Source organism: Nematostella vectensis, chromosome 14, assembly GCF_932526225.1.
Source record: "Nematostella vectensis chromosome 14, jaNemVect1.1, whole genome shotgun sequence".
In the NCBI taxonomy this organism is placed as follows: domain Eukaryota; kingdom Metazoa; phylum Cnidaria; class Anthozoa; order Actiniaria; family Edwardsiidae; genus Nematostella; species Nematostella vectensis.
The window spans coordinates 4,585,517-4,599,863 of record NC_064047.1 but is presented as its reverse complement, the minus strand read 5'-3'; the positions used below and the strand labels follow the sequence as shown (position 1 = coordinate 4,599,863).

Sequence of the window (14,347 nt, the reverse complement as noted above, 5' to 3'; positions counted from 1 at the left end):
GCGCGCCGCGCCTCCCAAACCTAAGATGGGGTTGGGGGGGTCGGAGGGGCGATTCGCACCCCCCACTAGTTTCTATGAAACCCCCCAGTCCCCCCAATTAGCTAAATGATATCAAACCTGGGTTCGCCTGCCAACGTCTGAGTATCTTCTTTAATACCTGGATTATTAGAAATTTTAACCGATGAAGGCGCTAGGGCTGCGTTATCCACTACTTGGTGTTCCTTTAATCTGTTTGCTACTTTTTTTTTTTTCATCGGATTATACCAGAAATGAAAATAATAGAATTAATATCATGTACCATTTAGTTACCAAGTATAAATCTGTAATCTATGAGCGAAAATGTGGCTAACAAGGAAAACGGGCTTTCAAAATTAATCATACAAATGACTTTGTAAATGACCAATGTAACCTATATAAGACGTCCCATTCCTAACCGTTTCACCGTGTCCTTACCGTGTCACAACAAGTTCAGTTATACCCCTTGCACGACAATTTCCCTACAATTTCATTATTTCCCCAAATTTATGCTTCCTGTATTCGGAATAACCCTTCACTCAACAAAAAGGTCCACTCCGATAAAAAAAAAAATGAGTTGGTGTCCCCACCCGGGGAAGGGTGGGGGGTTAGACTTTGACCCTGTACAAAACCGAGAAAAGCCCCCACCCCCTCGGGACAAAACAGCAGTTTAATGCTGTAATAATACGACGGGAGGACTTCTGTTGACTGGGGTCGTACCTTTATTCTGAGTCAGTGGGATGAAGAGTGATTAGGATTTAGAATGTGGTCCAATTTGTAGCAAAACAGGTAGTACGTTCGATTGACAAGCACTGACCAGGTGTGCAGAGTGCGGTGATTGGACGGTACTTGACAATGCAAACAGTTACATCAGATATCATTAACTGTCGGCAAAATTAGCGATAACAAAGGAAAGCTTTGAAAAGAAAACGAATGTCCTTTGCCATGAAACTAAGGGAGTCGGTAGGAAAGGTAAAAAGGTAACTTTGGAGAAACAAATATGTAACTTGTAATCGAAAGTTACTGAACGGAAGGGGAAAGAACTGGTCGGTCAAGCAGCGTAGATGTGATGTTTGCTGACTTAGATTAGCATAGATAATCAGATTGCCAACACTGCAGAGCTAAGCACCTCCTACTTGAGTGTGGGCGATCCTACGTGCTGTGCCTATGATACCGACAATTAACGTCCGACATCTAAAGGAAACTATATAAACAGAAGACTTGTAAGTTTACCAACTTAATGGGAAGTTGAAGCCAGATAAGTCCCAAAACATGGTACGACCCGATAAATGTCATTATGTCGCTAATTCTTTTAATTAAACGAACAACTTCCTATTCAGCTAAATCAACAAAAACTAACAATGCCTCAAGAATACTTTCAACCTTGAACAACCCTTTCAGCTAGAGCAAATATCTTAACTTTGTCTATTTGCTTACTACAATTAGTAAAATACGGATTGATTCAAACATAACCTATCATAACATGGCCTCCCCCTTTGAAGACAAGCGTCCCCGCTTGAAAATTTGATATATCATGTAAATGATTCATGCTAAACTAGAGAAGATGTCCGATAAAAGATAATTTGAAAATCAATGCTTATATAATTTTTTTGTTTGTTTTGTTTTTGAAATCCCTGAGTAAATATATCCTAATTTGAGAATGATTATAATAAAGCGTGAGTGCTTTTGACTGATACGGCAAGCTAAATACTCCAAATTCACCAAAGAGAACTAGAAAATGACTTTCTGTTGAAAAACAAAAACTAAGAATGAGTTTTACAGTGTGATTGAAAACACTTTGATATATCATGTAAATGATTCATGCTAAACTAGAGAAGATGTCCGATAAAAGATAATTTGGAAATCAATGCTTATATAACTTTTTTGTTTGTTTTGTTTTTGAAATCCCTGAGTAAATATATCCTAATTTGAATATGATTATAATAAAGCGTGAGTGCTTTTGACTGCTACGGCAAGCTAAATAACTCCAAATTCACCAAAGAGAACTAAAAAATGACTTTCTGTTGAAAAAAAAAAAAACTAAGAATGAATTTTACAGTGTGATTGAAAACACTTTTTATAACATGAAATATTTACCAAGTTGAAAGGTAAACGAATATTGTCGCTTACGAATCTCGTATCCGAGCAACAGAAAGTAATAAGTATATAGAAAGTAGTCTATTTTGGCTTAGGTGAATTGTAGGCCGTAAAGAACAGAGCGAGAGAGTGTCCTTTTGCCTAGTTAGAATTCATGCGATGTCGCAGCATGGACTCAGTCCATCCGGATGGAGGTGTTTAAGTGGCTGGTTAAGCGTAAGTTGCTCTGAGAAGAAGGCGAATCGAGTCTTAGGAGTGCTACAGAGGAACCTTTCATCGTGTTCAGTCCGAATCAAGGAGCGAGCCTATACGTCACTCGTCCGCCCCATCCTTGAGTACGGTTCGGTTGCATGGTCTCCACATACCAAGAGGGATATTAGCACGTTGGAATCTCTCCAGCGTAGAGCCGCACGCTTTACCACAGGGGATTACCAAAGAACAAGTAGCGTTACCCAAATGATTAATGTGTTAGGCTGGCAGTCACTCCAACATCGAAGAATAGTTAGTGACCTCGCACTTTTTTATAAGATAAACTCCGGCCTCGTCAAAATTGATTTTCCGCCTGCCGTCTACTTCACAAGAACCAGTGCCTGTAATAGCTACCAATTTTCACTCCTCCCAGCTAAAATTAACGCTTTCCAGTTCTCCTCCTATTCACGCACTATCCCCGTCTGGAATGCTTTACCGCAGGCAGTTTTTACCTGTCTACCATCTGCAGCCAACTTTGTAGCGGCCTTACCTAGTGAGCTAATCCGATGATGGGCTTTCATCGTGTTTTTCATTTGTTTGCTATTGCATGTCACGTTAAGTTATGCGCATCGAAAGTATTTTCATTGTATTATCATTGTTTTTGTACGTGTTGACGTCCGTTATCGTTCTCACGCGCCAGCCTCCACTGACCGCCAATTGCCGAATTAGCTCGCTAATGGCAATTAAGTTATTTAAAGTTAAAGAGAGGTTCCGTTGGATGTGCCAGCTCTGTGTCGTCAACAACGGACGGTCGCTCGAGGTCATGCTCCTCCTCGTCGTCCTCCTCTGACTCGCAGCGTGGTTTCTTGGGTGGCGGTACCAACTCAAAGTGGGGTTCGTGTGGAGGTGATGAGCGTTTGGGGGGCGTGCGGCGCTGATGCTTGAGGCGCTCGAAAACACAATGATGATAACAAGCGTATGCCATAAGAAGGACGAAGTTCAACAGTGAGACAGCTACTGAAGTGTATAGTAGAATCTCGTTGATTGTGTTTACCTCAACCTCGCTGATGGCATCAATGTCGCCGTGGAATTTGTCAATCAGTGCCGTGAATTGTCGATCGATCACGCGGTACGTCTCGTCTAGCCCACGAAGAATGGTGTGGTTCATGACGGTGACCGGCGGAATGATAAGCGTACGGAAGTAAGGTCTAATTGTTTATCGTCCATTACCGACTTCCAAGAGACATATTGGAGATGTGTCTCTCCAAAGATCGGTAACTCGATTTCCATACGCTGTGGGCATTCGCCGATACCGGACGTAGCGCTCTCGAAGGATTCGTTGCAGGGTAAATGGAATACCGCCAGAGGTGTCACACGCATGGGGCCACTGTTTGTGATAAACGTCCCGGATGTTACAGACAAGAAGTAACGTCCGCCGATGTGGTGAATTGCCTTCAGGCCGTCACAGTTCTTTGATGTTATGTGGTGTCGTGGATAAGCCATGTGAGAGTATGGAGACCAAGGAAACCCCAACCAATTTGGATTTTGTACGACATTAAGAAGGTTAGTGGGGCACAGAACAAACTCATTGTTTGACATACACTTTGATAGAACGGCATCAGTGACCAGCATTTGATTGTTTTTACATGTGATTAGTAGTAGATTACGCTGAAGAAATGGGCCGGTGAAACAAGTGTTGGATACGTTAAATTTTAAGGGGGTAAGGTTCTCCATAGTACACATGTGTTGTACCGAAGTAACAATTGGTAGTGTAAAAAGCATAGTGGCTTCTAGCTTGCTTTGGGATACAGAGAGCTTTTTGCCTTCGTCCGAAAGCGTAAAATCCACGATAGGTTCCATAAGAAGTGGAACGCCTTCATCTAACAATTGTTTTGTCACTATAAGGGAGGGATCCGTTTCCAATCTGTCCGCCACTTGACGATTGATATAGGGCGGAAGTGAGTCGTATCCCACAAGTGTTTTACTGGTTATCCTAGAAAATTGTGCGACTGTATCACGAATTTCCGACAAGCGCAGGATTGTGGCAAATGCAGTGTTAATTTCCATGGCATACTTTGATAAAAACTCCATTTGCATGTTTTTGTTGCAATTGTCCTTTTTAGCAAAATCCCGAAAGGTTAGCCGCCATCGGACAAATGTATCCTTGACAATTTTCATGTCCTCGGACACGCGTTTTAACTTCGTAGCCATACTGTCCACCGTTTTTTATCAAGTAAACGACCTTGCCGTTACCGATGGTCCCAACGTTTTTCTTGGGTTTTAATGATGTTTTTACAAATAATTCCTCGGTCAAACGGAAACTTCCCGCTTTGGTTGATTACCCGGAAGGGAGGGAACGTCTGTCCCTAGTGTTGTGCGCTCGTGGATAGTGGCTGGTTGTGCGCCTGGATTGATTAGTTTGACAGAAGCCAATACTTGCGCTCTTGTAAAGTTATAATTAATGTGTAGGTTTTGTGATGGTATAGTGAGCGGAGGCTGTTCTTGAGTGAGCTTGCGATTATCAATATGAACGGGTGCACTAAACTTGGAAAATGACGGAATGATGAGGACCTGGTGTGCGTATACCGTTGCAGGCTGAGGAACGCGTGAATCTAATGAAGGGAATTCATTAAATGGGCATTGAAAAGGTGGTCTTAGGTTCAAGGAGCGTGACGCTAAGTCTATCTGCGCGTTATGCTGCATTAAGAAATATTTTCCCAAAATAGCATCATAAGTGAGGTTCTTGATTACCAATAAATCTAGGGTGAATACCCTGTTGCCTAGTGATAAATCTGCTGTAAATATGCCTAGTATTGTTAAGCTGGGACCGTCTACCGTCTGAAGCGCTGCTGAACTGGGGTCGCGCAGCTGTAAATTGTTTGTTGTGTTTAGCCGTCGCCAGGTAGACGAGCTGATGCAGCTTATCGCGGCGCCAGTATCTACCAAAAAGTCGACGTTGTGGCCAGAGATTTGACCGTGAAGCATTAAATTGTCCGTTGTAAGAAATGGAACATTGACCGTAACATTCGTGCCATTATTTTGATTGCCGAAATTTGAATCTGAAGTATTAATAATCGTGTTGATTTCTGGTAAATTTTCCTCAGTCTCTTCTGGACTGGGACTCATTGGCTGCTGTAGAATGCTGTTATCCATTCCAAAATCCATATCTAGGATTGATTGATGCTTGTCATTAAACGTTTCGTCGCATATACTGTGGCCTTCAGCCAATACTTGGGGAGTTGTTCCCTCTTCAAAATTAAACATCTCCTCAGGGTGGAAAACATTCACGAGGCGGTCTTTCTTCGACCTGTATAACCTCATCAGAAAAAATTGTGCGACGTACTGGTCTGAACCGATCATTATTATCCAAATTTGGATTGCTTTGTGCATTCTCTTGTGAAGAAAAATCGTTATTATTAATTTCAAAACTCTCCACGGTCTGGTCTCTGGCGAATCATTGTTCGGGAAGACTAATTCGTCCAGCTGAAATTGTTCATTAGTTGGTGTGTAAAAATGTAAGTCGTCCATGTTGGCGTCAAAGGTGGCGTCATTGGCTGGTAGTGTGTGTTGTTGAAAGTTCTCTTCGTTAATTGTAAGCGCGCTTTGATTGTTGTTTGTGTAGTTATGATTGTCATTAAAATCCAGGGCCCCTAGTAGTTCCCGATAACCAGGAGCCGCTATCAGTTTCCCTGGTTGAGACGTCTGGGAGGCCCATTAATTTGCCATTGTGGTCTCTGGAAGGAGGGGCGATAATTGGGGTTCTGGTTGCGCGGGTTGGGAATACGGGAATCCCGGGCGCGACATGAGTAAGCCGTATGGCCTCTAGTGTTACTAGTGTTACGATTACGATCGTAATTTTGGTTTGCGGGATTCGATCTGCGGAGCTCTTTGCGTAATTCCTGCTAAATGATTTGTCTAATGTCATCCCTGGTCAGGTTATCGGCTCCAGGCCGATGGGACGGGCGGCTGGTGTCGGGGGTGGGTTCGTAAGCAGCAATCTTAGAAGGGTTAGATGAGGGGATTGTCTTAGCTAAAGCCCCGGTTACACCGTTGATAACCCGTTTAGTAAGCTCATCCGAAACAGTAGCCAAATCGGTTGGAGGGCCGGACACAACATCGCGCAGGCGAGCCTGTGTTTCAGCCGTCTCAAAATCCGCCGGGGATTGGAGTACCACGTACTCTTTGAGTGGTCCCCGCAGGCCGCGCACAAATTGGTGCAACCACTCGCTTTTTGGCAATTTGAGCCGCTGACATAAACGGCGGATGTCAGCGGTGTACTGGGCAAGGGGTTCAAACTTTCCTTGGACCCTTTGGTCCAATTGCTGGCGCAAGAGCCACTGGCTTGCCCCAGAATCGAAGTGATTTTTTAATTGTGTGAGAGCTGCGTCCCAGGTGTTCAATGCTGCCCTAGGGTGGCTGTTGAACCAAACGCTGGCGTTTCCCGTAAGATAAAGGGCCCGTAACTTTCTTTCATCGTCCCAGCGATAGAATTCAGGCATCCGTTGAAAACGGGTGATGAAATCATTTACATCTTATATGCCATCCCCGCTAAAGGTAGGGGGCTTCATTCCTGCGCGGAGTCCCAAAAGGTCGCCGCTTTCCTCTACTGTTGTTTCTAAAGCCGCTAAACTATTTTGTTGCTGTAAATGTTTGTATTCTACAGCATTTCTCAGATGGTCAAAAGAGGAAATCAAGCTTCGTATCACTTCGGGTGAGACATCAGGAGCCTGTTGGTGTGGGGTCCTAGGTGTTTCTATAGTCTCAATACGCCTAGGTGTCGATTCGGGCGATTCAGGATACCTTGCCGCCATGGTCTGTGATCGAGTCTGAATGCTAGAGGGTGGGACCGACGAGCGCGGAGGTTTTTTAACTTTGGCCGACACGGTGACTATGGAATAAGTAGCGTATCGCTACGTATAGGATAAGCAAAACGAAAAACAAATCGTAATGGACAGTAAGGTCACCAAGTTAATCGCGAGTGACTACTAACATTTGAAACAGATGAGAAAAAGCTACGTAAGTTACGATTGTGGGAAGAACATGACACAATTTCGCACATACGAGAAAATAACATACTATAGGTATGAATAGCTAGAAGTCAGTTACAACTACATAGGAATGGCAAACAACACAACCGCTAGTCACTGAGATCATTCTCAAAGACGTGTGCTGCCTATAAATGATGCCAATTCAGGATGGGGGAAAGAATGGGGTTAGGCTCCCCACTGGTCCCGTCACCCACTGACTTACTTGCTTTTCTTTTGCAGAATCGAGGGTTCTTCACCAATGTAATAATACGACGGGAGGAATTCTATTGACTGGGGTCGTACCTTTATTCTGAGTCAGTTGGATGAAGAGTGATGAGGATTTACAATGTGGTCCTATTTGTAGCAAAACAGGTAGTACGTTTGATTGACAAGCACTGACCAGGTGTGCAGAGTGCGGTGATTGGACGGTACTTGACAATGCAAACAAAATTAGCGATAACAAAGGAAAGCTTTAAAAAGAATTTAAGGATACAAAACGAATGTCCTTTGCCATGAAACTAAGGGAGTCGGTAGGAAAGGTAAAAAGGTAACTTTGGAGAAACAAATATGTAACTTGTAATCGAAAGTTACTGAACGGAAGGGGAAAGAACTGGTCGCTCAAGCAGCGTAGATGTGATGTTTGCTGACTTAGATTAGCATAGATAATCAGATTGCCAACACTGCAGAGCTAAGCACCTCCTACTTGAGTGTGGGCGATCCTACGTGCTGTGCCTATGATACCGACAATTAACGTCCGACATCTAAAGGAAACTATATAAACAGAAGACTTGTAAGTTTACCAACTTAATGGGAAGTTGAGACAGATAAGTCCCAAAACATGGTACGACCCGATAAATGTCATTATCTCGCTAATTCTTTTAATTAAACGAACAAATTCCTATTCAGCTAAATCAACAAAAACTAACAATGCCTCAAGAATACTTTCAACCTTGAACAACCCTTTCAGCTAGAGCAAATATCTTAACTTTGTCTATTTGCTTACTACAATTAGTAAAATACGGGTTCATTCAAACATAACCTATCATAACATGGCCTCCCCCTTTGAAGACAAGCGTCCCCGCTTGAAAATTTGATATATCATGTAAATGATTCGTGCTAAACTAGAGAAGATGTCCGATAAAAGATAATTTGAAAATCAATGCTTATATAATTTTTTTTTGTTTTTGTTTTTGAAATCCCTGAGTAAATATATCCTAATTTGAGTATGATTATAATAAAGCGTGAGTGCTTTTGACTGCTACGGCAAGCTAAATAACTCCAAATTCACATCATAACAATGCCCCCACCCCTTGGGATGCAAACTATAGGCAACTACCCGACAACAAGTCATCTGAAATAAGCTTTTTTTTATCTTTCAAAGCCAGTACACTTCAGCGAGTATATTTGTACCAATTACTATGAAAATAACAGTTACAAAAAAGATGGTAAAACAAATAATCGTCATCTGGCATTTTTTTTTTTTAATACTCGTTTTGCACATGTCGACGTGCAGTATGCCACACGCTGATACATGGAATTGCTTGCTACAGAAGAGTCTCAAGGTAGAAACTAACATGATATTTGTGACACTATTAACTTGTCCCAAACCCCCACGGTGGGGATAAGTCTTAGAGTCAAAAACTGTCAATTCCCCCACCCCCTCGGGACAGATTCCCGTTCAAAAGTGCTTTAAACTGCCACCTTAACCCCACACTTCCCCGGGACCATGGGGGTGGGGGTTTCAAATGACTAGTGCATAAAATATTTGGATACAGACCACTACTATGTCTGTGTGTTTGGTACAAAAAATTCCATGTGGGGAAGTTTAGCATTATCAGGACAATGGGTTTCTGCCTACAGTTCTTGCATAGATGATAACTTATTTTACCGTATAGGTTATCGTTGTGTAGTTTTTCTTAAACTACACAAATAAACGACCCAAAACGATGAAAGTCGTGATGAAAGCAAGACATCTCGGAAATATCTTTTAAGGGCTTTGAAATAAAAGACGCATACAGAGACATGTCTGTGTGTAAAGTGAGATAATAACATCACGACCAAGGCGAAGATATTGAACCTTTTTGAAGCATGACTACAAATAGTCTTCGTTACATTGAGCTTTCTTGTGTATTTGTCGGTAATTTTTGTTGTGGCACAGAAGTGGATACAAAGGTTAAGTGTGTGATTATCTATAGTGGCCCATGTATTTTGTCTGTCTTTAATCCTACTGGCCCTTAACCACACTTAGCACCCTGTTAAACCATATCCTAAATTTAAAAGACTTTTTAATCTGAAATTTGTAAAAGAAGGCCTGACAAAAACCCACAAGTTTACAATAGCAGTCTCAACTGAATAAAACTAATTATATATTTTTAAGAAAAAACAAAGATTTGATTCGTCAGGTATTAGGCCTTTTTTACCTACTCTAGAAGATGTTTGTATTACCTTTTTTCTATTATATTTTGAATGGACTGTTTTCTAATGTTGATGATAGTCATAATGCTTTATTCCTTTCTGAGATGAGCGCGCAAAGAGCACAACACCGTTTCAAGTTGAGTGTGATGTTATCTCATGTGGCGCGAGCACACGATGAGAAGCCTCGCCCTTTCTGCCACCTCAACAAAACATTTCAATTCCGTTTGCAAATAAAATCTGTAAAAAAATAAATAAATAAAAAGAAACTTGACGATACCAAAAAAAATCTACCTTATTGTCATAAATATATCTAATTCTATTGAATTTTTATCTATCACTCGCGTTCCCATGGGACAAGAATGGCGGTAAAATATTAGCTAAATGATATCAAACCTGGGTTCGCCTGCCAACGTCTGAGTATCTTCTTTAATACCTGGATTATTAGGAATTTTAACCGATGAAGGCGCTAGGGCTGCGTTATCCACTACTTGGTGTTCATTTAATCTGTTTGCGACTTTTTTTTTCATCGGATTATACCAGAAATGAAAATAATAGAATTAATGTCATGTACCATTCAGTTACCAATGGTAAATCTGTAATCTATGGGCGAAAATGTAGCTAACGAGAAAAGCGGGCTGTCAAAATTAATCATACAAATGACTTTTTAAATGACCAATGTAACCTATATAAGACGTCCCATTCCTAACCGTTTCACCGTGTCCTTACCGTGTCACAACCAGTTCAGTTATACCCCCTGCACGACAACATGGCCTCGAGGATTGTTTTGGTAGCGCTTGGCGCTGTGTTCGCCTCTGTTTTGATCTCCGTCTATGGAACGGTACATGTTTCCGTTTGCTTCTATTAACACGTTCCCCTTTGCTTCTTGCTTTCCTTTGCTTCTTGTTAACGTGTTCCTCATTTTTCTTGTTAACATGTTTCATTTGCTTCATGTTTCCATTTTCTTCTTGTTAACATGTTTCCCCTTTCCTTCTTGTTAACATGTTTCCCCTTTCCTTCTTTTTGTATCCCTTTGCTTCTTGTTAACGTTTCCCTTTCCTTCTTGTTAACATGTTTCCCCTTTCCTTCTTTTTGTATCCCTTTGCTTCTTGTTAACATGTTTCCCCTTGCTTCTTGTTAACGTTTCCCTTTGCTTCTTGTTAAGGTGTTTCCCTTTCCTTCTTGTTAACATGTTTTCCTTTCCTTCTTTTTGTATCCCTTTGCTTCTTGTTAACATGTTTCACTTTGCTTCTTGCTTTTTTCCCTTTCCTTCTAGTAAACATGTTTCCCTTTGCTTCTTGATAACATACGTGTAAGAGCGTTGCATTTTCGAAAAGCCACAAAATTTTAAAAACTCTAAAAACTTAAACAGTAACTTTGATTACTGTTTATATTTTACAAGATTTTTCTTCATTTTTTTTCCTTTTATAGCGTTTAGACCCCACTTCTGCTTATATGTTTTGATTTTTTTTATCAAAACTCCTTTATTTCAGCTTAAACTTCCCTGAGACTAGGCCAGTTTATGCTGTCTCGTAGCTTGAACACACACACGTGTTCGTGGGAGAGGGGAGGTTGCGATTTATACCAAAATGTATTGTTCTTTACTTTAGGGTGAAATAGAGGTGAGCATTGGAGATGGCAAAACAGCCACACTCGGACATGTCGGATGTTACAATGACGAAGACGCCCCTAACCGCTCGCTCCGTACCCTCTACCACAACCACCGCTCAGAAATAGTGTGGGCACTTTGGCCTAACATGACCCACGTCATCAGTGCATGTGCGAGGGAGGCTTTCAAGGAAGGCTTCGCCGACATGTTTGGTGTTCAGTTCTATGGCGAGTGTTGGAGTGATGTCTGGGCCGCCTCGAGATATAGCATGCACGGTGCATCATCTCAGTGCGTTAATGGCGTTGGAGAGAACTGGGCGAATTTAGTATACAGAATTAACGGATTTAAAGGTAAGCTCTACGTATTTTTTTTACCTCTTCAAGTTCTAGGGATGCAAAGGGGGGGCATGTGGGCTGAAAAAAGTGGGCTGGAAAATGAGATATTGGGACCTATCCAAAGTATGGCGGAACGAATTAAAATATTTTTGAAATCTCATGGTTCGCCTCTGAAGATATTTATTTTTTTAGCAATTAAGTACTTTTAAGTTATGATAGAAAAGCGTTGCAAATTTGGTCTCAACGTTGTCATTACTATGTATTAGTTATTTTTTACCTGTTATTTAAAGCCTACAGCAAGCGCTCCGCATTTAAAATCCTAATACATATATTAATAACATCAGCTTCAGAAGAAAAAGATGATAATATCCATGCCTCGAGCGTGTTAAATCAGGGATGACGTCCTCATGAGCTGACGCACTAACAAACTGAAACACCTGCACCTTTATCCTTCACCAGACATAATATGCGAGCGCCACAATCGTACAATCCAGTGCCCAGCCAATAAGACAATTGACCTCTCGTACGCGAACTACGGTCGAACAGCCCCCGGGTCTGAAGCCTGCCCTAATGCTTCCATAAAAAACACGAATTGCGTCTCCAGCTCTGCGACGATCACTGCCGCGTGCCAAGGGCAAAACTCGTGCACACTCCAGGCCAAGAACTCGGTGTACGGGGATCCGTGTGTCGGCACATACAAGTACATCGAGATAAGATACAATTGTGTCTAAGGTAGGTCCGGACAACCCCCCCCCCCCCCCCCCCCAAAAAAAAAAAAAAAAAACAAAAAAAAAAAAAAAAAAACAAACAGAACAAACCAAAACAAACAAACAACAACAATTGTACCAACAACAGCAACAACCACGAAGACAATACAACAACTGTACAAACAACAGCAACAACCGCGAAGAAAACAACCACGAACAACAACTGTACCAACAACCGCGAAGAGAAAACAACAACAGCAACAACCACAAACAACAACTGTACCAACAACAGCAACAACCGCGAAAAAAACAACAGCAACAACAACAACCACGAAGAACAACTGTACCAACAACAAGCAAATAGCAAATAGCACGTTAAAGAATAAGGACTTCAGGTACAAAGTCGAGCCTAATTAATCGACCATTTTGAACTCGGGCTCTAGGGGCCGCTACCTAGAATCTGCTTCTTAAAAGCTGCGTATGATTTCTTTTGTATTTTACTTGAAACGAAATATCTATTTTTTTCCGTTACTGGTCGTCCATGCTAAATGACATCTTTCTCTCTTTTTATTCTTTTTTTTTTTTCAGGGCAGCAAGAAATCAACTGTTTGAAAATGGCAATGACAAGCTCAAGTTAAAATTGAAATATTAACTATTAATGTTAAACTATTATATGGGCATACATGGGTCTTATTAATAAACATAATCAATAAAAGTGTATCATAAACAAGAACATCGTATTTTTCTGATTGTTGCGGGACAAGTTGAGTAGTTGTGTAGCGCTATTTTTCCCGTTAGTCTTACATATCTTTAGGGAATAGAATTTTCAAAAGCGTCCTTGTCTACCTCGATTAGATGCAAGCACCAGAAAGAGGTATTTTTTGAGATGCGGTACAGTTTTCCGAATTCCCAACCATACTGTCAATCACAACTCGTATCTTTTGCTACAGGGATCGGTCCATCAAACTATTTGGCCATGCCATGCAGCTAGGGATGAACTTTATAAAAAAATGTAACATGTGTTTACATTGCTGTTCCTATGGCAACGCAACGGTGAACCCGTATAATTCACTATTCTCGTAGTGCTGTTCGCTAACGGAAAAATTTTTAACAAATAAGCTATAGGATATTGTACATCAGACCTTGGTCGACACATTATAAGCTAGATTTGTCAGAAAAGTTTTCCATCCGTGTGCGCATGCGCCTCACATTTGTCACCAGACGTCAATCGATTTTCTACGGTTCAATCCAATTCAAATTGTTAGGAAGTGTTCATTAAATACACCAAAGGGGGGGGGGGGGGGGTTATTGAAGGGGGAAGGGGGGGGGGGGGGTATTTTTAACAACCAAAAGGGGGGATGCTCCAAAAAAAACGTCCTCTAAAGGGAGGGGGGGCTCTTAGGAGCCGTATTTTTCAGCTTTAATTTTACTGATATGATCTTGTTAGTAGCAAAAATACAGATTGAATATTAAGCCAAATGACCAATGTTTAATACTTTTGTCTTTATAAACCATAATATAGATACTTCCAGCTTTCAGTGTATAACAATAACTAGAAGTATAGTGTTGGTTTGAGAAAAATACAAACTACATAGGTTTCCCTACAGGTCTGTTTCGTGGTTGCCCACTCATCAGGGGGTTTAATGAGAATATTCCTACCATCGTATATATACTATTAACATTGAAATTTACATAATAATAGACTGATAGTTTTAGCTAAGGCGGTAAGAGGAACAATAGCGAGTTACATTGAATATGCGGGGCGAAAACTAACAGTGCGGAACGTGTGAAAAATTGATAGCGCGAAAATTTAACGGAAACCTATTTCTGGCATGAGTCCGTGAACTCTTATGTAGTCTATCCGATAGGAGATTTAGACTTAGCCACTGTTGTTTTGTATATTCCCTTGGTTATTCTAAATACTTGAATTATATCATAAGACATTCGAGTCCATTT

At 41.2% G+C, this 14,347-nt stretch overlaps 1 protein-coding gene across 1 annotated transcript; it reads left to right on the top strand.

The window, feature by feature from the left end:
- The first annotated feature begins 10,425 nt into the window (after window positions 1-10,425).
- Window positions 10,426-13,121, top strand: LOC5503457 (polycystic kidney disease protein 1-like 2). Its single transcript, XM_032371808.2, has 4 exons — window positions 10,426-10,581; window positions 11,351-11,699; window positions 12,144-12,416; window positions 12,980-13,121. Exons 1-3 carry the CDS (start codon window positions 10,510-10,512, stop codon window positions 12,413-12,415), a joined length of 693 nt encoding a protein of 230 aa, XP_032227699.1. The 5' UTR covers window positions 10,426-10,509; the 3' UTR covers window position 12,416; window positions 12,980-13,121.
- The last annotated feature ends 1,226 nt before the right edge of the window (window positions 13,122-14,347 follow it).

Coding starts and splice junctions, on each gene's coding strand:
- LOC5503457 (XM_032371808.2), top strand. CDS start 10,510: ATGGCCTCGAGGATTGTTTTGGTAGCGCTTGGCGCTGTGTTCGCCTCT. Junction 10,582..11,350: donor TGATCTCCGTCTATGGAACG/GTACATGTTTCC, acceptor TCTTTACTTTAG/GGTGAAATAGAGGTGAGCAT. Junction 11,700..12,143: donor CAGAATTAACGGATTTAAAG/GTAAGCTCTACG, acceptor ATCCTTCACCAG/ACATAATATGCGAGCGCCAC.